At 41.2% G+C, this 27,798-nt stretch overlaps 2 protein-coding genes across 2 annotated transcripts in view; one reads left to right on the forward strand and one right to left on the reverse strand.

The window, feature by feature from the left end:
• Positions 1 to 11,656, reverse strand: part of LOC144889901 (tubulin alpha chain-like) — a 30,301-nt gene extending 18,645 nt beyond the window's left edge. The window contains 1 exon segment of the mRNA XM_078771112.1: positions 11,550 to 11,656. Within this exon segment, the coding sequence (XP_078627238.1) occupies positions 11,550 to 11,656 (107 nt within the window).
• The window catches only part of LOC137414956 (E3 ubiquitin/ISG15 ligase TRIM25-like), a 1,058,494-nt gene that overhangs the window by 472,185 nt on the left and 558,511 nt on the right, over positions 1 to 27,798 (forward strand). The window lies entirely within an intron of this gene.

Here is a 27,798-nt window from a genome sequence, read left to right on the forward strand (position 1 = left end):
TTGGGATCACAGGTTCAAGAATGGTTCACGAAAGTGCGAGTTAACGAAAGTGCAGTTATCAAGATACTCACATTAGTACAAGTCTTGCTAACTATTTTATAATTTTTATTTTATAATCATGTTGAATATACAAGTATAAACACACTGGTCATGATTTTGGGATCACAGGTTCAAGAGTGGTTAATGAAAGTGCGAGTTAACGAAAGTGCAGTTATCAAGATACTCACATTAGTACAAGTTTTGCTAACTATATTATAATTTTTATTTTATAATCATGTTGAATATATAAACACGCAGGTCATGATTTTGGGATCGCAGGTTCAAGAGTGGTAAACGAAAGTGCGAGTTAACGAAAGTGCAGTTATCAAGATACTCACATTAGTACAAGTTTTGCTAACTATATTATAATTTTTATTTTATAATCATGTTGAATATACGAGTATAAACACACAGGTCATGATTTTGGGATCACAGGTTCAAGAGTGGTTAACGAAAGTGTGGTTAATGAAAGTGCAGTTATCAAGATTCTCACATTAGTACAAGTCTTGCTAACTATATTATAATTTTTATTTTATAATCATGTTGAATATACGAGCATAAACACACAGGTCATGATTTTGGGATCACAGGTTAAAGAGTGGTTAATGAAAGTGTGGTTAATGAAAGTGCAGTTATCAAGATACTCACATTAGTACAAGTCTTGCTAACTATATTATAATTTTTATTTTATAATCATGTTGAATATATAAACACACAGGTCATGATTTTGGGATCACAGGTTCAAGAGTGGTTAACGAAAGTGCGAGTTAACGAAAGTGCAGTTAATGAAAATGAAGTTATCAAGATACTCACATTAGTACAAGTCTTGCTAACTATATTATAATTTATATTTTATCATCATGTTGAATTTACGAGTATAAACACACAGTTCATGATTTTGGGATCACAGGTTCAAGAATGGTTAACGAAAGTTTGGTTAATGAAAGTGCAGTTATCAAGATACTCACATTAGTACAAGTCTTGCAAACTATATTATAATTTTTATTTTATAATCATGTTGAATTTTTAAACACACAGTTCATGATTTTGGGATCACAGGTTCAAGAGTAGTTAACAAAAGTGTGGTTAATGAAAGTGCAGTTATCAAGATACTCACATTGGTACAAGTCTTGCGAACTATATTATAATTTTTATTTTATAATCATGTTGAATATACGAGTATAAACACACAGTTCATGATTTTAGGATCACAGGTTCAACAGTGGTTAACGAAAGTGCAGTTAATGAAAATGAAATTATCAAGATACTCACATTAGTACAGTCTTGCTAACTATATTATAATTTTTATTTTATAATCATGTTGAATATATAAACACAAAGTTCATGATTTTGGGATCACAGGTTCAAGAGTGGTAAATGAAAGTGCGGTTAATGAAAGTGCAGTTATCAAGATTCTCACATTGGTACAAGTCTTGCTAACTATATTATAATTTTTATTTTATAATCAAGTTGAATATATAAACACACAGGTCATGGTTTTTAGATCACAGATTCAAGAGCGGTCAACGAAAGTGTAGTTAATGAAAGTGCAGTTATCAAGATACTCACATTAATACAGGTCTTGCTAACAATATTATTGTACACCGCACCTTTCCTATGCCATCTCCAGGCATTGCAAATCGTCATTGCTGGGCACTGAAGGGGGCTCGGGAATGACGCATGCTGAAAGGGAGTACTCAGTTTTCACTCTGGTTGTTTTCTTGTTTGTTGTACATCGCACCTTTCCTATGCCATCTCCAGGCATTGCAAATCGTCATTGCTGGGCACCAAAGGGGGCTCGGCAGTGACGCACGCTGAAAGGGAGTACTCAGTTTTCACTCTGGTTGTTTGTTTGTTTGTTTGTCCGGGCGATATCTCAGCCATCCTTTGAGCTAGGAAGCTGAAATTTCGGCACAATAGTGAGCAAGTTCTTTGTCAAAAACGATATTTTTTATTTTTTGATTAATCAATTAATTGAGGAGTTATTTAATTTTTAGCGATTAATTAAATGCTTATTTAATTAATCAAATTTCCTTTCTCTTCTGACCATTAACTCAGGCACCTTTTGAGTTAGGAAGCTGATATTTGGACATGCCAATGACCAGGTGATTTGGCTGCATACGCTATTTTTGATTTATTAATTAATCAATTCATCAATTAATCGATTAATTATTTAATTATTTGATTAATGACAATTTTTTTTAGTTTTTTTTAAGTTACAGATTCTGATGAAATGGTGGTGATTTATGTGTTCTCTGATCGAATTGATTAATAATTTAATTTTTTTATGATTATTATTTATTTCTTTTCATTATTAATCATTTATTTATTTTCTTTCTCATTTGGCCAATATCTCAGGCACCCTTTGAGCTCGGAAGCGAATATTTGGACATGAGTGACCGTGATGTGGCTATCAAGGATATTTTTGATTTATTGATAAATCAATTAATCAATTAATCGATTAATTATTTAATTATTCGATTAATTACAAAAAAAAAAAAATCCGTTACAGATTCTGATGAAATGGTGGTGGTTTATGTGTTCTGTGACCGAATTCATTAATAATTAAATTTTTTAATGATTATTATTTATTTCTTTTAATTGTTAATCATTTATTTATTTTCTTTCTCATTTGGCCAATATCTCAGGCACCTTTTGAGCTCGGAAGCTAATATTTGGACATGAGTGAGCAAGTGATGTGGCTATCAAGGATATTTTTGATTTATTGATTCATCATTTAATCGATTAATTATTTATTGATTAATTCATTAATTATTGATTAATCAATTAATTATTTAATTTTTTATTAATGACTTATTTAATTAAATTTCTAAAAGATACATCTTCGGATGAAGCACTAGTGGTTTAGTTATGCTATTAGCCAATTGATTAAGAAAATATTTTGTGATAATCTTTTATTGATTTTAATTATACAATTAATCAATCAATTAGTGGATACCTCTCCCTCCCAATGCAGCCTCAATGAGCTGCACTGCGGTATTGCCGGGCGCCGGAGGCGCCCCGGCAATGCAGCGCTGTAGGATATATAATTATTTGGCATGAGGGCGGTGTACTTTGAATGTATCTGTACTTGTATTTTTTTATTTTATCATCATGTTGAATGTACGAGTATATACACACAGTTCATGATTTTGGGATCACAGATTCAAGAGCGGTTAACAAAGGTGTGGTTAATGAAAGTGCAGTTATCAAGATACTCACATTAGTACAAGTCTTGCTAACTATATTATAATTTTTATTTTATAATCATGTTGAATATACGAGTATAAACACACAGGTCATGATTTTGGGATCACAGGTTCAAGAGCGGTTAATAAAAGTGTGGTTAATGAAAGTGCAGTTATCAAGATACTCACATTGGTACAAGTCTTGCGAACTATATTATAATTTTTATTTTATAATCATGTTGAATATACGAGTATAAACACACAGGTCATGATTTTGGGATCACAGGTTCAAGAGCGGTTAACGAAAGTGCGGTTAATGAAAGTGCAGTTATCAAGATTCTCACATTAGTACAAGTTTTGCTAACTATATTATAATTTTTATTTTATAATCATGTTGAATATACGAGTATAAACACACAGGTCATGATTTTGGGATCACAGGTTCAAGAGTGGTAAACGAAAGTGCGGTTAATGAAAGTGCAGTTATCAAGATTCTCACATTGGTACAAGTCTTGCTAACTATATTATAATTTTTATTTTATAATCATGTTGAATATATAAACACACAGGTCATGATTTTGGGATCACAGTTTCAAGAGTTTGAATATTTCCCTATTGATTCTTGTTTTTTGCAATTGTTTTTATGTTTTGCTATGCATTATGTTTTGTACTCTGTCAAAGCGACTTTAGGCTCCCTGAAAAGCGCTATATAAAATGAATGCATCATCATCATCATCATCATCAAGAGTGGTTCACGAAAGTGTGGTTAATGAAAGCGCAATTATCAAGATACTCACATTAGTACAAGTCTTGCTAACTATATTATAATTTTTATTATATAATCATGTTGAATATACGAGTAGAAACACACAGTTGATGATTTTAGGATCACAGGTTCAAGAGTGGTTAACGAAAGTGTGGTTAATGAAAGTGCAGTTATCAAGATACTCACATTCGTACAAGTCTTGCTAACTATATTATAATTTTTATTTTATAATCATGTTGAATATATAAACACACCGGTCATGATTTTGGGATCGCAGGTTCAAGAGCGGTTAACGAAAGTGTGGTTAATGAAAGTGCAGTTATCAAGATACTCACATTAGTACAAGTCTTGCTAACTATATTATAATTTTTATTATATAATCATGTTGAATATACGAGTAGAAACACACAGTTGATGATTTTAGGATCACAGGTTCAAGAGCGGTTAACGAAAGTGTGGTTAATGAAAGTGCAGTTATCAAGATGCTCACATTAGTACAAATCTTGCAAACTATATTATAATTTTTAATTTATAATCATGTTGAATATATAAACACACAGGTCATGATTTTGGGATCGCAGGTTCAAGAGCGGTTAACGAAAGTGTGGTTAATGAAAGTGCAGTTATCAAGATGCTCACATTAGTACAAATCTTGCAAACTATATTATAATTTTTAATTTATAATCATGTTGAATATATAAACACAAAGTTCATGATTTTGGGATCGCAGGTTCAAGAGCGGTTAACGTAAGTGCAGTTAATGAAAATGAAGTTATCAAGATACTCACATTAGTACAAGTCTTGCTAACTATATTATAATTTTTATTTTATCATCATGTTGAATATACGAGTATAAACACACAGGTCATGATTTTGGGATCACAGGTTCAAGAGTGGTTAACGAAAGTGTGGTTAATGAAAGTGCAGTTATCAAGATACTCACATTAGTACAAGTCTTGCTTACTATATTATAATTTTTATTTTAGGCCAAGTAAAAAAAAAAAAATGTTTCTCGTCCAGACTTTTTTGAAAAAAGGAGGAGGGAGGCCCTTACTGTTTACTATTTTCTTTTTTTTTGCTATTTTTTTCCAAGATGGCTGCCATGAATTGAATGACCACTGTGGCTGACTTAAAGACTCTATAGTTTGTCCAATGTAATGTGACACATGCCAGTGTTGATTGTTACCGAAAGGCCTGCAATTTCATTTCCAAATTAGCAAATAAATATATGTTTTAACATCCGAACGTATGCTTACACACACGAATATCGTCATATTCCCTACTCAAATTTGTACCATTAAAAGTATGAAATGCAAGATTTTTACACGTAAATTGCACTTGCCCAGTGCACAACCGCTGCGAGAATTGACCGTCTTTAGCACAAAGTGTCTGCGTTAAGCCAAGCATGTATTAACCAGGAAGTTCCGTTAGAGGGAATGATCCATAATAGTTCAGATCATCAATGCACAAGATACGATCAGCAAACGCCTGGAAACGGCAAGTTTTAGACCGAGTTTCTTCGCAAAACGATTTTTTTTTAAACAAGTATATATTCAAAAAAAATAGTATTAAATTGTAAATAACAGTAGGCGGCGACCAAAAAGGAAGCGGGCGGGGACGAGAAACTTTTTTTTTTTTTACTTGGCCTTATAATCATGTTGAATATACGAGTATAAACACACAGTTCATGATTTTGGGATCACAGGTTCAAGAGTGGTTAACGAAAGTGTGGTTAATGAAAGTGCAGTTATCAAGATACTCACATTCGTACAAATCTTGCTAACTATATTATAATTTTTATTTTATAACCATGTTGAATACACGAGTATAAACACACAGGTCATGATTTTGGGATCACAGCTTCAAGAGTGGTTCAGGAAAGTGTGGTTAATGAAAGTGCAGTTATCAAGATACTCACATTAGGACAAATCTTGCAAACTATATTATAATTTTTATTTTATAATCATGTTGAATATACGAGTATAAACACACAGGTCATGATTTTAGGATCACAGATTCAAGAGTGGTAAACAAAAGTGCGAGTTAACGAAAGTGCAGTTATCAAGATACTCACATCAGTACAAGTCTTGCTAACTATATCATAATTTTTATTTTATAATCATGTTGAATATACGAGTATCCACTGTGGCTCGTTCATGAGCCACAGTGGATACTCGTACACTGTGGCTCGAACACAGTTCATGATTTTAGGATCACAGATTCAAGAGTGGTTAACAAAAGTGTGGTTAATGAAAGTGCAGTTATCAAGATACTCACACTAGTGCAAGTCTTGCTAACTATATTATAATTTTTATTTTATAATCATGTTGAATATACGAGTATAAACACACAGTTCATTATTTTAGGATCACAGATTCAAGAGTGGTTAACAAAAGTGTGGTTAATGAAAGTGCAGTTATCAAAGTCTTGCTAACTATATTATAATTTTTATTTTATAATCATGTTGAATATACGAGTATAAACACACAGTTCATGATTTTAGGATCACAGATTCAAGAGTGGTTAACAAAATTGAGGTTAATGAAAGTGCAGTTATCAAGATACTCACATTAGTACAAGTCTTGCTAACTATATTATAATTTTTATTTTATAATCATGTTGAATATACGAGTATAAACACACAGGTTATGATTTTGGGATCACAGGTTCAAGAGTGGTTAATGAAAGTGCAATTGTCAAGATACTCACATTAGTACAAGTCTTGCTAACTATATTATAATTTTTATTTTATAATCATGTTGAATATACGAGTATAAACACACAGTTCATGATTTTCGGATCACAGATTCAAGAGTGGTTAACAAAAGTGTGGTTAATGTAAGTGCAGTTATCAAGATACTCACATTCGTACAAGTCTTGCTAACTATATAATAATTTTTATTTTATAATCATGTTGAATATATTGTAACGAATTTTGAGAAAGTGTAACGAATGTGAAAAGTATGGTTTTGTTGTGTGTAACACCCTCGTAGAGTAAATAAGGTCGAAGGACGTCCCCCTAGTTAATTCCATGAAACTTACACACAGGCCACGATATATCTTTTTAAATAGCTTATTTCCGTATTCTATGTAGGCTAAATATGTGTTTCCCACTAGATTGACTCTGCATTGTATCAAACGAAATAAGCGTAGGCCCCTTTCAATTTCCCCAATCATCTCCGCTCTCCAAAGTTCCTTTCAAAAGCGGTGCGAGTGGTGTTCAATCCCGCAAGCCGCCATTGCGCATGTGCTAATCTCGGAGAAGAGGGGGGTAGGAGCCGCCAACTCACAGGCGTGGCACGTCGTCATGATCAAAGGGTGAATCGGACAGCCCTAACAGCCAACCAGCACCGCGGTGAGCGACCCGGTAGGCATGCCCTCGCAGCCGGCGGCTTGATTCCGACCCGAGTAATAAAAGCGACTGGAAGGGACTGCTTCGGCAGATGAGATGAGATCAGATGAGATGAGATGAGATGAGATGAGAGGAGAGGAGAGGTGAGCTGTGAGCTGAGAGATGAGAGACGCTCCAAACCAAAAAGGAGAGGTACTTGGAGATGAAACAAGCTTTGGAGAGACGCGCTGAGAGGAGGGAGACGGCTGCACCAGAAGGAGAGGAGCAGGTGTGACCGAGCCAGCGCGTGACGTCCACAGCATCAGCAGCATCGACGCGACCGAGGGTTTTCCCGCCAAAAACGCGAAGAATTGAGAGCTGCTACCTCCAGCCCTGCCGGTTGCAGGGACCTGACCCTGCCTCCCTCTCCAGCAACCCACCTCCGCCATTCCTGCCTGCAATTTCCCCCGTGTAAGTGTGAACGTCGTCTGTCCTAATCGTTGTCCTGGGGTTAAGTAAATAGACTAGTATAAGCTAACGATGCACTGTGTGACTGCTTCTTCCATCCATTGCTTGTAAATAATTTTGATCGCTCCTTCTTTTTGCTTGTGTGTATAATAAATCCTGTTATTCCTCCGTACTCTGTCTTCTTCTCTCTTCCTTCTCTTTCGGTCGCTTTAGAGGTTTCCCGATTGAATATCCGTTTTGCGATCTGGTCAACGTTGGGGGAGTCGGGCCAATCGGGGATCCTGTAACGGTCGCGGTGGACCATCCGCTCGGCCCAAAGTAACATCTAATCCGCGATCCGTAACAATATAAACACACAGGTCATGATTTTGAGATCACAGATTCAAGAGTGGTTAATGAAAGTGCGGTTAACTAATGTGTGATAAAGGAAAGTGCGATTAATGAAAGCGCAGTTAACAAGATTCTCACATTAGTACAAGTCTTGCTAACTTTATTATAATTTTATTTTATAATTATGTTGAATATATAAACACACAGGTCATGATTTTGAGATCACAGATTCAAGAGTGGTTAATGTGTAGTTAATGTGTGGGAAGTGCGGTTAATGAAAGTGCGGGTTAACGAAAGTGCGGGTTAATGAAAGTGTGGGTTGACGAAAGTGCGGTTAATGAATGTACGGTTGAGGAAAGTGCGTTTTTAACGAAAGTGTAGTTAACGAAAGTGCAGTTAACAAAAGTGCGGTTAACGAAAGTGCAGTTAATGAAAGTGCAGTTAATGAAAGTGCAGTTAACAAGATACTCACATTACTACAAGTCTTGCTAACTATATTATAATTTTTATTTGATAACGAGTATCAATCCGGCAAAAAATGATGGGTTCGAACAGTTTTTGACGGTACAGCCACATGATCATGCCAAAGTCTGAAGCCTGGGCCTAGTGTCAGGTGTGCTTATATCTTCTGTATTTGTTAGACATCCTACAGACGTAAATGAACACTCGTTTTACTCTAGCTTTATTCTAGTTTATACTGGCAATGAACATGTGCAGTACATAAACACATAGACACCGATTTTTCATGTCTGTTTTTCAAATATTGAATCATTTATGAAACTGTAATTCCTGTTCCTAAAGTATTTTAGATGAACATTTATTATAAATACTTTTACTTTTACGACACCTTCGACGTAACTTCATCTTCATTGGAAACTTTAAAATAGTTGTTTGCCTAAAATATGAAATTTATTAATATGTCAAAAATTTATACATTTTTATGACCGCCCGACTCACAAAGCCTCTCCAAACAGTGGGTCCACAACCACACCTGTGGGTCTACATCAGTAGATCGGTAACCACAGGTGTGTCCTGTCAGAGTTCCAACGATGTAACCTCACGATTCAAATCTATACCTTGTTAGAGGGTTTAATAATAATATTAACAATAATAATTATAATAATAAATGTTTATTCGATGCCACAGATGACAAAAACATGTCGAATTGCATATGGATCACATCAATAAAAAAGAAGAAAATAAGACAGAAATAAACGGATCATTCTTTAAAAAATCATAAATTGGTAAAAAAAATAATGAGGTAACAGCGTTAAACTATGAAATAACAATAAAATAAAATAAATATACATACACACACACCACTAACATTGAATTACTTCAGCTAGCACAATTCTGATAACATTGAATCCACTTTTCATTTAAAATATGAACTAAGTAAGGTAACCTCACCAAGAGACTCTCCCATTTTGTATTATATGCACTAGTGAGGTACCCGTGCTACGCACCTGTTCCTAAAGTGCAGTGCTACACACGGGTGGGAGGCCAAAAGCCAACAGACAATGCAGAAATGGCGAATGCTAAAGCATGAAACCAATAAATTCCACATTACTGCAGCACCTTCAGTCGCACGTCAGACATGGACAGCAAGTTCGTGAAGGACTTCCATGAAAAACGTACCCGTTCGCAAACAAACAGGTACGTATGTTCCATTCCCAGTGAATGGCGAATCTGCATATGGCGATCCGCGAATTCACATTTAGAAAGTGGAAACCGTCATGGCATTCCGTCATTCACTTGTACTCGATATCTCTTTTTTCATTCCAAACAGCATAATTCCAATCACAAATTTAATAACATTAATATAAAAAATAAACTTTTAACAACATTCGTAACATCAACAAATATTTCAATCCTGATGTGAAGTTCTGTAGGTTGGGTGAATACAATTACGAATTCAAAATCGTAATTGTATTCACTCAATTCCAATCATCAATTGATACTTTAACAAAACGATTAACACGATTAATGTTTAACGATTTAACATTACGATTAAATGACGGTTGTATTGGGATATTATCAAACCCGCACATTGCCATCATCTGTCCACTTCCGGATTTGCTGCAGGTTCGTAATTCTTATCAAAATCTAAAGAGTATTTGTAGAATTTCAATAAAAGCCACATCACTGTTCATATCGGTAAATATTATTCCATCGTGTTTGGAAAAACTGGAAAACTTGGAAAAAAATACAGCCTATTTTACTCCAGGGGGTCCCAGGAATACCCACCCAAAATATCGTTGCGATCGGTTGAGCCATTTTTGCGGTACCTTCGAATGGACGGACAGACAGACGGACATTTGGTGAATTATCGTAAGATGTCACAGGCCTTTGAAAATGCATTTCGTTCAATAAACGGTAACTTTCAACCAATTTTCTTCCCGTTTTTTTTTTTTTCAACCCATTCTAAAACCATATTAGCGACTGTGAAAAATGAAATGAGATGTCGAATTAGAGTTGAAATAAAACTGTGAGAGAGAGCAAGACACCACTGGCCTAACAAAAGAGGCCTCAAAACTATGCGAGTAAAAAAAAAAAAGGTGGATATTTGTTTTTGAAGCCCTCCCAGACCGGGTGCAGCCACTCCCCTGGACAGACGTATCACAGACAGACAGACAGAATCACCGACGAAGAATATAATATAGATATACAAAATAGATATGTGTGTGTATATATATATATATATATATATATATATATATATATATATATATATATATATATATATATATATATATATATGTCAAAAGATTTGCAGCTCTGGATTTGTATATCAGGATTATATATATATATATATATATATATATATATATATATATATATATATATATATATATATATATGTGTGTGTGTGTGTGTGTGTGTGTGTGTGTGTGTGTGTGTGTGTGTGTGTGTGTGTGTCAGCTGAACTCGTCTCCCTGGAGACAAACCGTTCTCAGAGGATTTGTGTTCCTCGACAAGGTAATGATGTAATTAAGGCACAAATCCTGGTGATATAAACATTTTGATTACAATCGTCTTGTACCATGTTTTTATATTCAGAGAATTGATAAAGCATTGTCCTACATTTTGCAGAAATAAGAGTGATTTTTAAATATAACTGACGTGTGAACAAAATGCGTGTGCACAGGAGGACAACAATGAATACCACAATTGTGGAGCGGTCGCCGCATACGGTCATTTTGTGGAAGTTCTCTCTGGATGAAGGAAGGATCATTTTGTTGTGGATTTTTACTTCCTTTGCATTCCTTTCACTCCTCCTCAACGCGGGTATTATAACATCCTGTGCATCCCGCAGGTTCCACAAACCCATGCTGCTCTACATCAGCATTTCATCATTAGCCGATGCGTGCTGGGGAATCGTTGGGATATCCTGCGTTCTTAGCAACACTGTCTTAGCAACACGCACATCGCATAGAGATCACGTTCGTCGAATGTCTGTGGCAAATGTTTTGTTTGGAGTTCGCGCTTGTTCATCAGTTCCTCAGCACCTGGATCATGTACGTCGACCGACATTGCGCGGTGTTTTGGCCATACACATATGTCGCTCTGATGGCGAATAGGCGAGGTGCCCTGAAGCTCGTCTTATTGATGGAGATCCTTGCGGTCTTCCTCAGCATCAGTTACCCTGTGGTCACGTTGTACATCGAGTTTTGTAACGACTCTGTGATCGTGCCAGACAGCACGTGCCTGTTCACAACTGTTGCTCGCTCCTCTTGTGAGAACTCCTCCATCGCATCCGCATCCATTGTCGTTCTTTTCTCTTTTGTGTTCGGATTAACTGGATTCACCGCATTGTACTCCACTTGTTGCATCATCTGGAAATGCCGCTATTCAAGCAAGGAGTCGAATGTCAAAGCTCTGCACACTTGCCTTACACAGCTCATGGTGACATCAGTGCAATTTGTAACTTGTATTGTCATCATGGTGATGAAAAATATACTAAAACGACCGGCCGACGGATTGTTCCTGGATCTTTTTGCCATCGTCACCCCAGGTACTATAAATCCACTGATATTTGGATTTCGGACTCAGGAAATCCGTGTGGTGGTCATGAACACATTTCATCCACTGTGGATTAAATTCTCCACCATGATCAAACATCCATTGTCCTGGAATTATTTCCTTAAGCAATGAGCACTTCTATACAATGTCAAAGTCCGTTGACCAGCTGAAAATTTACATTTTACAGTCACGGGAAAAAGTAAGTACACCCCATGTAAAGTTTTGACTTTTTCAACATATTTCAACATACAGCTATTAGATCTTCATTTCAACAATACTGATAGATAAAGGTGATATAATATAACAAATATCATGAAACATTTACATTTTGTAGTCCATTGTATAATTTAAATAAACATGAATGCAAATTTCGCATGTGGAAAAAGTAAGTACACCTTTGGCTCTAATAGGTGGTATTGCCCCCTTTGGCAGAAACAAGCTCAAGTAGGCGTTTCTTATAACTGTCTACCAGTCTCTGACATCGACTGGGAGAAATTTTCGCCCACTCCTCCATGCAGAATTCTTTCAGCTGTGCGATGTTTGAGAGATTTCTTGCATGCACAGCTCGTTTCAAATCCCCCCACAACATCTCGATGGGATTTAGATCCGGGCTTTGACTTGGCCATTCCAGAACCCGCCATTTCTTTCTTTTCAGCCATTCCTTGGTGGATTTACTGGTATGTTTAGAGTCATTGTCATGTTGCAAGTTCCGCCTTTGGTTGAGCTTTAACTTTCCAACAGATGGCCTCACATTATCCTCAAGCATCCTCTGGTACAATGAAGAATTCACAGTGGATTCTATGATAGTGATCTGCTCAGGCCCCGATGCAGCAAAGCTGCCCCAAACCATAATATTTCCACCTCCATGGTTTGCAGTTGGTATCAGGTTCTTGTGGTCAAATGCTGTCTTTGGTTTTTGCCAAACATGTCTTCTGGTACTGTTGCCAAAATAGCTCTACCTTTGACTCATCTGTCCAGAGCACGTTGTTCCAGAAGTGTTGGTCTTTGCCTCGGTGTTCATTGGCAAACTTTAGTCTTGCCCTGATGTTCTTTCTGGACAGCAAAGGTTTCCTCCTGGCACACCTCCCATGTAGATCAAATTTGTGCAGCCTCTTTCTAATGGTAGACTCGTGCACTTTGACATCAACAGTGGCAAGAGCTACCTGTAGGTCCTGTGATGACATTCTGGGGTTCTTAGAGGCTTCTTTCAGCATCGTGCGATCTGCTCTCGGGCTGAACTTGCTGGGGTGGCCTGGCCTGAACAAGTTGGCAGTTGTTTGGAATCTTCTCCACTTGTAGATGATCTTCCGGACAGTCGAATGATTGATTTCAAATTGTTTGGAGATCTTTTTAAATCCATTCCCAGACTCCTAGGCATCTTTCTGAAGGCCTCAGAGAGCTCTTTTGATCTAGGCATGGTGACGCCGCACACTTCAACAACAAAGAGCAAACCAAACTAAATGCCTGAGGTTTAAATAAGACAGGTTCCTTCAAGATCCTCTCTAACGATGTTCTAATCATTTGCACCTGACCTCGTGCACCTGATTCTAATTTTAGGTATTTGAAGTAGTGATAAATGTAGGGGTGTACTTACTTTTTCCACATGCGAAATTTGCATTCATGTTTATTTAAATTTTACAATGGACTACAAAATGTAAATGTTTCATGATATTTGTTATATTATATCACCTTTATCTATCAATATTGTTGAAATGAAGATCAAATAGCTGTATGTTGAAATATGTTGAAAAAGTCAAAACTTTACATGGGGTGTACTTACTTTTTCACGTGACTGTAGGTTTGACTTGATTTTAGAGACCTATCGAGGTTAAAAGGTTGAAACCAAAATGATGCTGCAATGGCTTCACTGATGATTCAGGCCAGGGAAGAATGTTTGTGTTGTTCGGTGTCTTTACATAAATGTCACAAAGTGTGCATATATATAATGTATATCACGTAATATTTTTGTATATTTCTTGTGAACGAAATGGTGTCCGATTCCAAAACTACATCTCCTTGATCTTCAGCGCTCATTGACCCAAGTACACACACCAAAACTTTTGTTTGTTGCTCATAGCGAAATGAACGAAGGACATTCAAATGATCGATGAGCGACATACTCACAATGGTCCAAAAGAGATCAAAGTTTTATTTTTCAATTAATCAGTAAATGTGTTTCATATGCAAGAAAATCTATTTTCTTGTCTCTCACCCTGCTTGAATATGTAGCAACACACCAATGCTGATCCTGTGATAAAACCAGAACTCTTAAACACTTGCACCAAATTTTATATGGGTGACTTCGATATTCTATGTTGTTTGATGCGTCGTTAAGACTGATTCAATAAGAAACAGATTTTTTAATACTATATCGGTCATTGTCATGAGGCTAACCCCCGCTCTAGCGGGGAAAATGGCCTTTAAAAAACGATCATTCATATCGGTCTTTGTCATGGTTGCTGATAGCTCGATGCTAACTGGAAATATAAGGCAGAGTAAAAATGCAACACATGCGTCATGTTCGACATGCGACAAGACACATGTTCATGTTAAAGATAAACTTTACTGCTTATGGAAATATTCTAAGGGTTCAGGGAATTTCTAGCTGCCAACATATACACACACTATCTATATTATAATAGCCGTAGATGATTCTGTCTGTCTGTTGGGCATCTGTCCGGGGTGTGGCTTACTCGGTTTGCAGAGTCGCTCCAACCATTCTGGGAGTGGCTTCGCTTCATATAAACAAATATCCACCATTTTATTAACTCGCATAGCTTTGAGGCCTGTTTTGTAGGCCCGTGGTGTCTTGCTCTCTCTCCCAGTTTTATTTCAAATCAAATTCGATATATCATTTCATTTTTCACAGTCGCTAACATAGTTTTAGACTCGGTTGAAAAAAAACGGGAAGAAAATCCGATGAAAGTTGCCGTTTATAGAACGAAATGAATTCTCAAACGCCTGTAACTTCAAGGCCATTGAGTCTCTCTCACGCCTTTATCTCCAATCTAACACCATATGATTTCATTTTTATCGATGGTTTTGGACTCGGTGTCAGCAACGCGGGAAAATGCAGAGATATATTTATTAAAATACACCATATCACCGCCCAACAGCCAACAAGTATCATACACCGCCCAACATGACACAGAGAGCAACATGTCGACATTATCGCTTTTTCTTTAAACCGAGTGAACCGAGCCGAACCGAATACACCGAGTGAATTCACCGAGCGAATTTCATCCAATTCCACCGAGTTTCATGAAATTACCGAGAGATATTTCTTCGTTTTTATTTTATTCGTTACCAGCAGAATTACCCAGCATTGCCGGGCGGGAGAGGGGGGAAGGGCACGTACACTTTAAACATGTATATACATGTGGGATGTGGGATATAGGATATATACATGTGGGACATGTGTACGTGTGTGTGTGTACGTGTGTGTGTGTACGTGTGTGTGTATATGTGTGTGTGTGTGTGTGTGTGTGTGTGTGTGTGTATATATATGTGTGTGTGAAGGAGCTGTGCTCCAACGCGAGTCGAAAGGATTGACGCGACCAAAGACGGAAATTCGTCCGAGTTGCTTTATTGCACGCATCAAACTCGGGTACTCTGAAAAGCCCGTTTATCGGGCAGCAATATATATACACATTTATGCCGGAGCGTTTGCCCAGGAAAAGCGAGACCGGGCATGCCCGGGTGTCAAGGGCGAGTCCTGGAAAGGCGAGTCTGGACCTGCCCGGGCATCCTGGGCGAGCCCTGGAAAGGCGAGAGCGGGCATGCCCGGACGCTCTGGGCGAGCCCTGGAAAGGCGAGGAGCGGGCATGCCCAGGCGTTCTGGGCGAGCCCTGGAAAGGCGAGAGCGGGCATGCCCGGGAAAGACGAGACCGGGCGTGCCCGGGAGGTTCGGGCGAGCCCGGGAATAGCGAGTCCGGGCATGCCCGGGAGAGGCGCGTCTGGGCCCGTCCGGACAAGCCCGGCATGGCGATTGCGCCCTGGCCGCGTCCTGGCAGGTGCAAGGCGATTGTGTACACCCAGCGGTAACCGCTACATGTGTATGTGTATGTAGGCTAACCCCCGCTCTAGCAGGGAAAATGGCCTTAAAATGCATGTTGTTGTTGTATGTGTATATATAGGACGTGCCCGTACGTACGTGCTTGCCCGTACGTGCGTGCAAAAAAACAACTTTGAAACCACGTGGCAGTAACGACCACAGAACCCCCCCCCCCCCCCTCTATTTACATGAAATGGTTTGGTCCATTCGCAAAGCCAGTAACGACCACAGAACCCCCCCCTCTATTTACATGAAATGGTTTGGTCCATTCGCAAAGGCAAAGCGAACGGCTTGCGAGTACGGTGACCATACCTTGGGAACCACTTGTCCGATTAATTTCAAACCTTGAAAAGGCACATCCTCGGGTCCCCAGCAATATACCTGGCAAGTTTCAAGTATATCGGACCGGTAGTTGGCGAGAAACAGCGGTCGCATACACACAGACACACAGAGATTACTGGAATTATAGATAGATATATGTCTGTGTGTGTGTGTATGTGTGTATATGTGTCTGTACGTGTGTGTGTGTGTGTCTGTTTTTGTGTATGTGTGTGTGTGTGTGTGTGTGTGTGTGTGTGTGTGTGTGTGTGTGTGTGTGTGTGTGTGTGTGTGTGTGTGTGTGTGGAGATGTATATATGTGTATAATGTGCATATATGTGTATATGTGGATACATATGTGTATACATATTTGCATATGTGTATATGTGTCTGTACGTGTGTGTGTGTGTGTGTGTGTGTGTGTGTGTGCATGTGTGTCGATGTACGTGTGTGTGTATGTGTATATGTGTGTGGGTGTATATGTGTGTGTGTGTGTGTGTGTGTGTATATGTAAACATGGGCCGGTGTGTGTGTAAAGTGTGAGGAGGTATTGGAGAGGAAAATGCAGAGATATATTTTTTTAAATCGCGCCATAATGATAAACGAAAATACACCGCCTAAAATAACAGTCGACATATATTTAAAATTCGTCACACACATCCATGCCCGTGGGATTCCCACGGGTGGGAATCCCACGGGCATGGATGTGTGTGACATTTCGACATATTGAGTTAGATGCTGCGCCTGCACATTCAGTTATATAAAATGGTTACTGGCAATTGATCACATCCATAAATGATGTAATCCACACAATTTATGTACTTTACATCACGTTAATAAGAATACATGCCCGTGTAGATGGGAATGACATATAATTCACCGAAAACGTTGAAGCAACCGCATAATATTACGGTGATGTTTAACTTTGAGTGAGAATAGTTCTAAATTTTAAAAACTTTCTTCTGATATTTGTGATTTATTTCAAACAAACTGTATTTCCCATCTACACGGGCATGTATTCCTATTAACGTTATGTAAAGTACATAAATTGTGTGGATTACATCATTTGTGGATGTGATCAATTGCCAGTAACCATTTTATATAACTGAATGTGCAGGTGCAGCATCTAACTCAATATGTCGAAATGTCACACACATCCATGCCCGTGGGATTCCCACGGGTTACCCCGCTAGTATATATATACTAGCAGAAGTACCCGGCATTGCCGGACGGGGGAAGGGAGGGGGAAGGGGAGGGGAGGGGAATGGGGGGGAGGGGAGGGAGAGGGGGGAGGGGGAAGGGGAGGGGGGAAGGGGGAGGGGGAGGAATAGGGGGGAAAGGGAGGGGGAGGGGAGGGGGGAAGGGGAGGGGGAGGGAGAAGGGGGTAAGGTGAAAGGGGAAGGGAGGGGGAAGGGGAGGGGGGAAGGGTAGGGGGTGGGGGAGGGGAGGGAGAGGGAGAGGAAGGGGAGGAGGGAAGGGGAGGGGGAAAGGGAAAGGGAGGGGGGGAGGGGTAGGGGGAGGGGGAGGCCGGAGGGGGGAGGGGGAGGGAATGGGAGGGAGAGGAGGGAGGGGGAAGGGGAGGGGAGGAAGGGGAGGGCCAGTCAACAATGACGTTGCAGTTCTCATGGGAGGAGAGCAGCACAACAATCGTGACATCGTCCTGCATCTTCGCAACAACAGCACAAAGCAGATTTTGGAGACTCACCGATCCTGTGACGCCCTCCAGTACCGGCGTTGCCGGGCGGGGGAAGGGAGACCCGTACATTCCCAACCCGTACATTCGCCCTCTCGACTCAAGCTCACTCGGACAAAAGCCTCGCACAAATTACACCGTGAAGGCCCAATGGCCATGTCTATGCCACAAATCAGGACGTGAGCGAGTCTGGCGCACTGAATTGAAAATATATAGAACGCTCATACTCCGTGAAAAGTGTAGCCGCCATGTCGCCATCTTGGTTAACACGACTCGACCAACTCGTTTCGCGGATCTCGTTTGTTTTGAACGTGTCCCAGATTTTAAAAGCCAGACAACTGTTAAAATGCCATTTTGTGCGGCAATAAACTGCTCCAATCGGCTACGGAAGGGTTGTGGAAGGACGTTTCACAGCTGTTTCAAAGACGTTTAATTCATATCGCACAAAATCGACAAAAATCGACACAAAACACGATCGCACAAAAGGTGAAAAAACGCAATCGCTTTTCGCTCTGAATTACGTGCAAACGTGTGATGGAAATCACCATCGCCCAGCATCGAGTGCCAACCAAGATGGCGCCCGGTAGCTGCATCTCCTCCTATGTGGTGTGAATGGCAATGGTCATTCTATATATTTTCCGTTCAGTGGTCTGGCAGGGAGGATGGAACATCACGTGATTGCTCTGAGCGAATCAGCGAGCTGCTCTGGCACATGCTGAGATTCTGTGTATAATGTTCCTCGCTGAAATGCGCTGAGGTAAATATTAATAAAAAATATGGATCTCGTCAAATATTTTTAGGTAGACCATGTCCTTCCCAGGCTCAATGGCCATGTCTATGCCAAATATCAAGCACGTGAGCCTCTCCGTTTCGGAGTCTGTCGGTAACATACACACACAAACACACACACACACACACACAAACTGTGTTTTATTTATATAGATTGTCGTGTGAATCCCTCCCAGTTAACATCAGGAGAGTCACGGATGGCCAATAGCGAGCTTTTAACTCCGAAGGCATTGATCAAATGCGAATTTCTATCATATATGTGCGGGAGGAAGAAAGAAGAAGAGGAAGAAGCTGAAGCTTACCTGTCGCGATCGCCGGCAGTCCCAACCTGCAAAAAGTAAATCAAACCGAGGTGAATTTAAAATGTACAAAAATAACAGGTTTATTTAAATGGAATGCTGGGGCAAAGAAAACGTGACGGTGAAACTAAAATCCTTTGGGATCCTTCACACCAGACTTATAACATGGACAAATGGGGAATAAAAGAACTGGAAAAGAATAGTGTGCAATTTAGTTGTGGCACAACTCAAATCGGTGCTTTGTCAGCAATCGTCCAGGCCCCAGCGAGCAGTGTTGACGCTGCTCCAGTGTTGGCGGGAAACCACTCGTCGTTTGGCGCGCGCGCACAAAGCCAGGCCTCGCTGCACGGTCCATCTCGGACGGCAGGTGCGCAGCTTGTCTCCCCAGCTGCGTCGGCCTCCGTTCTCCTCGCACGCCAAACGATGGTGTCAGCAAGGGTGTCGAAGACCAGGGGTGAGCGAGAGGCAGGAACGTCGAGGGACAGAGGAAGAGGCGTGGAAGGGCAAAATTAAGGCGTGAAGGTGTTGTCTGACACCAACAGACAACCAACAAACACGCATACAATCACATACACCGATACTAATACACCACAACTCACCTTACCCAAACCAAAAAGCACCTGGACACCACGTGTTGACAATCCATATCTACATGTCTATATGGAACAAGTGAGCAATGAAATTGAAAAGGTGGCACAAAAATATAATTGTTCCAGACATAAGGACAATCTTACAAAGGCAGAGCGACGAGCACTTCACAATCTCCAAAATAATGAAAAGATAGTCATAAAGCCAGCAGATAAAGGTACAGCCATTGCCATTATGTCGACTACCGACTGCGTTGCAGAAGGTAATCGTCAACTACACAGTGATACTTACAAAGAGCTCCCATCCGACCCTACCCTTTTCCATCTTGAAGAGGTTAAAAGGGTAGTAGATTCTATTCAAGTGAATAAAACCATCAAATCTCGATTGGTTCCGAAAGATCCTCATTGCTCTAACCTTTATTTTCTTCCTAAAATACACAAGGTAAACAATCTTGGTAGACCAATCGTATCTGGCTGCACATGTCGAACTGTTGTAATATCAAAATTTGTTGACTGTCATTTACATCCTCTCGTGATGAATCTCTCCTCATACCTCAAGGACACAACCAGTTTTCTGACCCACATCCAAGGATTGAACAGAATATACTCACCTTTCAACTCCCAAACCATTTTAGTCACAGCAGATGTTGCATCCCTCGACACTAATATTCCACATTCAGAAGGCCTGTCTGCATGCCGCAAAGCACTAGATACACGACAAGTCCCAATACCACCTACTCAAGACCATATGCGCCTATTAGAACTGACACTCAAACTGAATAATTTCCAATTCAACGGACGACATTACATTCAAACTCAAGGTGCCGCTATGGGTACCCCTGTTGCACCATCGTACGCGAACATCTTCATGGGAATGATAGAGGCCAAGATCAATGCACAAACTCATCACGGCATCCTGGAAAAATCCTGGGTACATTATATTGATGACATCCAGTTCATCTGGTCAAAACACCCCCGTAGTCTCACAAAATTCCAAAATGAATTAAATTTGATTAATCCGACCATCAAGTTTACATTCGACAGCTCACAGTCCGAAGTTCACTTTCTAGACACATCACTCACGCTTCAAAATAACAGACTCGAAACAGAACTATACACCTACCAACAGATACTCACTCTTACCTTCTCCCTTCTTCATCTCATCCTAAACATACTGTTGCGGATATGGGATTTGCATCCATCCATATCCGCTTGTAAATATTCCCCTATTTCCTCAATACTTCCCAACTCTCCCCAATCCCCCATTCCCTAGTCCCATTTGCTGTAAACAACACTCTGTAGACCCGACCTCCCCCTATTTCCCCCATTAAATGTCATGCCCAGGTTCACCGCATCTCATGTAAGACAACTATAGGACATCTTGCTAGTTATTCTTAGTCTATGTCAGTTAAGGACTCGTTTCCATTAATTCTGACCCTTCGTTGCACCAGAATGTGATTGTATGGCACCGTTAGGAAACTTAGGACCTCCCAATACCTCCCCGCAGCTCTTCCTCACAGTTCAACAACAACAACAACAACAACAACAACGAGCGCAGGGAGTGCGCGTCCTCACTCCGGCTTGGTTGGTAGGGGGTGTTGGGAGAGCACCAGGCCTTCCCAACGAGCCGCCATCGAACATGTGCTCGACGGGGTTACCAAATAGGGGCTCCCTGTCAGCTCCTCGTCAAGGGCGGAGCCCGGTAACCCCCGCACCCAATGGAAGCGGCGGACCGGCCCCAGTGGGGCGGAGCCAACCAGCCGAGGGCGTGTCACTCCCCGCTGAGCATGCGCAGGGAGAGGGAGGTGACGTCAGATGCGCGCTGAGCTTGGAGCAAGCAAGACGTCCCCTCCGAGCGCTGTGACACCTCCCTGCATCTCTTGGACCGTGCTTGATCCTGTCCCCGAGCCAAGGTGCACCTTGTGCTATCAACCTACCTGTCCATTCCTGCCATCAATCCCTGTGTAAGTCTACCGTGTTCCGTTTGTCTGTGGTCTGTCTGGGATAAGATAAGACTGTAATTAAGTGCCCATCTCTTCTGTGTCTTTACCTCACTGCCTTGTAATCTACCCCCTTTTCTCCACCACTGTAATTATACCCTCCTCCGGAGGTCTTGAGAACTGTACCCCTTGCGTCGTTTCATCTATCCCAGTCGTTGTGTCCTTTCCATCATTGATTTAGCATAGCGCGATTTGGCCAACGTTTGGGTGGAATCGGGTGAGTTGGGGAAGAATCGGGGGAACTGTTAGGTCGCGGCAATACCACCGCTCAGTAAATAACATCTTAACCGCGTTAAATTAATTTGATTAATATAATTTGTATAATAATTTGTATAATAATTTGTATAATATAATATAATTTGTATAATAATATAATAATTTGTATAATAATTTGTATAATAATTTGTATAATAATATAATTAATATAATAAATTTGATTAATCCGACCATCAAGTTTACATTCGACAGCTCACAGTCCGAAGTTCACTTTCTAGACACATCACTCACGCTTCAAAATAACAGACTCGAAACAGAACTATACACCAAACCAACAGACACTCACTCTTACCTTCTCCCTTCTTCATCTCATCCTAAACATACAATTGCAAGCATACCATACAGTCAAGCACTCAGAGTAAGACGCATTTGCTCAACAAAAATGGCAGAAGAAACTTCTCTCTGCCAATTAGAAACACACTTCATTGCAAGAAACTATGACCCTCACTCTGTGAAAGAAACAATAAACCGAGCGAAACGCATACCGAGAGCAGACATTCTGACTTACAAACCCAAACCTGCAACTAACCGTGTCCCACTGGTAACCACCTACTCTCCTACCTCATCCCAATTGCCAAGTATTCTGAATAAGGCCCTTCCTCTCCTCCATCAATCAGAAACACTTGGCACCATATTTCCTCAACCTCCGCTAACATCATTTCGACGTGGTCAGACACTCAGGGACCTTTTGGTAAAAGCAAAGCACCCACATCCCCACAACAAAGAAACTAGGATCCCTGGCTTCTATGAATGCACAGCAAACAAATGTATTATTCACAAGCATTTACAAGAAGGAAACAAATTTTGTAGTTGTAGCACTGGACAAAAATTCCCCATCACCTCCTATATGAACTGCAAATCTACATGGGTCATATACCTAATCACTTGCCAAAAGTGCACCAAACAATATTGTTGCAGTTTTGTGTTTTGATAATAAAGGTTAATTTCCCCTCATAGTTTAGTTACACTACAACACGTAGCCTCGTTTAAGCTCAGTTATTTCTTAGTAAGTGTAAGCGTAGACCTTTCCTATGTTTAGTTTGTGTTGAGTAGAATAATGAGAATTAGGTCTCCTTCCAATGCTTATGATGCCTTGATTGTTTGTGGATTTGGCGCGAAATCCCACGTGGCCAGCCTGACAAAGTCAATCAAGGCCAAAGGAAGGTGGGACAGGAAGAGTGGGAGTGACCGGTAAGCACGAGCCGCCAATCAGGGCTCGAGGGGAGTAGATTACCACTGCGGCAAAAGGCGTGGTTTGGAGCATTCGATGCGGGCTAGGGCGGGACCAATATAACCCTGCGCCCGAAGCCCCCACCTCAGTTATGAGAAGGGATGCGCGGTGTTGAATTACAAGTTATGAGCTCGGGTGAAACGCGCATGAGTTACAAGTTGAGTTCTCGTTTGAGCTTGTCAGATCCTCTGTTGAGTTAGGAGAGTGAAAGCGCGCAGTTGTATTAATCGCGATGTGAGAGACAGCCGTGCCGGGCTAGAGAGACGCGCGTATATTTTCCCGCCTGCCTGCCTTTGCCAAGACGCGCTACGAGGATTCCTCCCGCCTGCCTGCCTGCCTTCGTCGGGGGACGTGTGGTGACCGCCAGAGGGCCACACCGGGTGAGCTGTTTCTGGACGACCAAAGCCGGCACGTTCAGCGCATGAACAATTCTTCCTTCATCCCCCTGAGTGTGAATGGGCCCATTGTCTGGGTAGATAAGTTAAGACTGTTTTAAGACTGCCCTGTGTCTCTGCTTCTTCTACCAATCATTGTAAATAATAATTACACCTGTTATTTCTTTGATTCGACCGTCTCGTGTTTTCCATCATTGACTAAGCATGGTACGAATTATATCGCTCTAATCAGGTTCCAATAGTAAGGTAACAGCACGGACCACGTGGTATGCAATCCGCTCGGGTGTACTCAAATTACACGTGGTTCGTGTGAGACTTGATCCCCGCTCCCGCGGCGGCGTGGGTACTTAGGTACGTGCGAACATTGTCCCAAAACCCTGTCCCGCGTCTGACCGGAAGTGGCGACTCAGTCTCGCGGTTGCAAAGACCCCAGGAGAACAAGGGGCTTCATCTCCCCTTGGTAAGGGAACGGGGGTCGCACAATACCGTAACATTTTGTGTCAGGAGTGGGATTGGACCTGGAGTGCACTTCACGCACTCGAAATTACGAGCGAACGAAATTTAGTTTTAAAAGCCAAATTGTATTCTTACCAGGCTGGCCAAGGTGGTCGAATGCCGGTGGGGGTAGATGATTAGGAAAAATGGATGACCCAGGACATGCAGGAGAGACAGTTGGTAGTGGAGGAAGCCGAAGAGGGGGCGGAAGCTGGTAACGAAAATGGCGGCACCTCGCACGTGGCGGTGGCAGCCAGGCCCGCTGTGCGACCCGGGTTCGACATTGAATTATACCTAATCCAAATGTCTGCAAAGCTAAATGGGAATATTAGTCTAGTAGGAAGACTAGGTCCCCCTGCACCCCCCGGAGATATACTTCTAATCAGTGTTTCTAGATTGGAAAACATGTGTAGAAAATGACTAGCTATGGCCCCAAGTTGAAAAAATGTCCCACATACCATTTTTATGCAAATTACTGCTGCCATTATCAAAAAAACGATTTTTGACATATCTCAGCCAATATTGCAGATAATTGAAAAATGAAGGTGTCTAGACCCATGTTTTGAAGGGCATAGATCATGATAGAACTATTCATAACATGATTACATGTGTCTATGGTATACTAGTATGCTAATTAGTGCTTTATTTACAAAATAATCACAGTTTTACGAAATAATAGACTCATATTAAGGTCCGTCTACACAGACGTTAACACAAAGTTTTATTTTTCTAAATATTACAACTGTCAAAATAGTCCTAGCACTCAATGTGACCACTCTTCTCTTGCTTGTTTTAGATAAACATCATTAGTGCCTCAAAGAGAATCTCTGCATATCCAGAACCACGCATCTTGTGTCCAGTGAGCATCCCGATGTAGTTCATGGATGTGTGGAAGGGTCCAATCGTTACTACATGACTAGCAAATTCATTTGGCCAGCGCCAGATGATGGGAAGGGCTTTCATGCAGACACCCAGATCAAATGTATTCAGGACCCATCTCTGACCCACCTCAGCAGTTGCTGCCTCGGAACGCTTCAGTAGCTCACGAACAACTGCATTGTCTGTGATCGGTTGGTGGATAGGCGTGCAGTAGTCGACTGTTGATTTGCTGGGTGGGGGAGAACCAGTTGCAGAGGTGAAACCCCCTAGCCCAGGCACAGGCTGCAGGCCACAGCTTCCGATGTATCTGATGAAGAGCCAGATGTAGTACTCTTGCATCGTAGTGGCATAGACTGTGTCATTCTCTGCTGGCGGTGTGAATGATGAGCCTTCAGGGAACTTCGGGCCAACGCGAGTAAAGTGCAAGGGTGGGAGAGTTTTTGGTGTGTCGACCTTCAGGCTACGCTGTTGTGACCTATTGATGGTAGGTAGCATTCGGTCCTTGCTGCTCTCGAACCCGGGCTTGACCTCCTGCACCATGATTCCTCCAGCACTGTTTACAATGTTGCTGCCGTGCACACTGGTAGTGGTTTTATTCAAGTTGTCCCACTCACAGTGGAATACAAGGTTGCCCTCTCCTGTCACAATTTGTGGTGTACGATAAGTTGAGACTTCATCCAGGACCTTGGCGAGAGCAGTTTCCAACTCCAAGGCGAAATCGTAGCTCTCAGAGTGTCCAAGCCTGTGTAGTATTGTGGTGAGCTGTTTGCTTCGGAACAGGTGCCTTACAGTCACACAGAGGAGAATGTGCTTTGGTAACTTCCATTTTCCATCTGACACTACACGGCACAGATCTTGTCCAATGGAGAAGACCAGACGCTTCACCTTTTCTGTCTCGATGCCATCCTTGCCAGTCATTAGCACGCTGAGAAAGCGGACAAGGTCTGGAGGTAGGATGTCTTCAGGATTGAGCTCCATGTCTTCAGCTGTTGGTGGCCATGGTTGGTCTTTACACTCTCTGAAAGCCTGTAGAATACCCTGGCGAAGTTGGAGGGCAACATTTTGGTTCTTGTTTGTGCTTCCGAGTGTGAATGCTCGTGCGAGAGCATTGGAAACTGTTATGTTTGAGCTGTGCACAAGCCAGAAAGAAATGACATCACATTTGTCATGATCAACCTTCGTGAAGTGGATATGCTCCTTGATTGGGTCATTCTGTAGGCGTTTCAGTAGTTTCTCTGACCGATAATTTGAGTTCTCATATCCATTCAGTTTCAGTTCCTCGACATAGAGCAAGCGCAAGGAAGAAAGCTGTAGAACTTTATTCTGCTGGATGACCTGGGTTTGAATGTGTTCCAGTACTGAGTTGAATGCCTTTTCATGGGCGGCTGACATGCAAGCCTGCTCCTTTGGTGCTTCGGCTCTGTGAATCGCACGCTCATAGTTGTAGAATGCTGTGCGGAAAGCTTTAAAACATGACGGATGGTGTTTGGCCTCACATGCAAAGAGGTCTTTGTTTTTCACCTTTCGATGGAGTCGATAGAGACCCATTTTCTCAGCCCGTGTTTCGATTTGCTCCCATGCATTTTCTTTGTTTTTAAAGGATGGGAAGGTTGTAGGCCTCTCAGTATTGCGATGAGCATCTTTGGTCTCAACTTTCTCACAAAATATACACTCTGGCGGGAAGATGGGTTCAGCAGAACCTCCTGGTTTACGAGGAGAGTGATGCCATGATGAGGTTGATGGCCCTGGTTCTGTATCATCTCCCAGACGATGAAAGTGGCGGACAAAGTGCTTATAACACTTGCTGTGATATCCTACTCTTTCTAGGTCATCAGGAAGAGTTGCCAGGATCTGATCACATACTGATTGCATACGACATGGGGAGTCATGCGGTTGGTTGAGACGTCTATCCCGGATCTTTTGAAGCAGTTGCAGTTTTTCTGAAGCAGATCCTTTAATTTTACGGAGGGGCGTGAAATCCCCATGATCAGACATGGATGGTACATGAAGGATGCATGTAGGAGGAGAGCTTTGGGCTGCAGGTTCTACACTCCGTTTTCTTTTGGGCATGCTTGCTGTCGATGTCTACCATCACTGTTAAATGACAAATAAGAAATCACGAATGATGTTAAAAGTGCCTGTGAAAGGAGGCTCTGAGTTTTCAGTGAGGTAACAGAGGTTCTGAGTCATGTTCTACACTAGGGTACTTTTTAGCTGACTAAACCATGTTTAGTGGCATCAAAAGTGCTAATAGCTAAAACATCTAAATTCTTCCACACTAACGTTAGCTATCTAGGCCAATGAAACATTGTGCTAAGTTACTGTAGCTAGCTCAGCTGTCGTGCCTCTTTCTGGTTCAATTCATATACAGAAGTCAACAGATATGTCTCATGTTTGGCATTAACAAAAGTTTAAGTTACACCGACATTAGGAACATACTGTACATAGATGAGGCTAGCTTTAACGTTAGCTAACATGGTGCTAGCTGGCTCAGCTGTTATTCTGCCTGTTTATGATTTCATGCAGAAACTGAAGTCAAGAGTGTGAGTAACATTATAGTTAGCATCTTACCTGGCTAGATTGGAGGATGAATACCAAGAACAACACACAGATGGAATGGAAGACTGAACTTTCAAC

This window comes from Myxine glutinosa, chromosome 1 (assembly GCF_964187855.1).
Source record: "Myxine glutinosa chromosome 1, kmMyxGlut1.1, whole genome shotgun sequence".
Lineage (NCBI taxonomy): Eukaryota > Metazoa > Chordata > Myxini > Myxiniformes > Myxinidae > Myxine > Myxine glutinosa.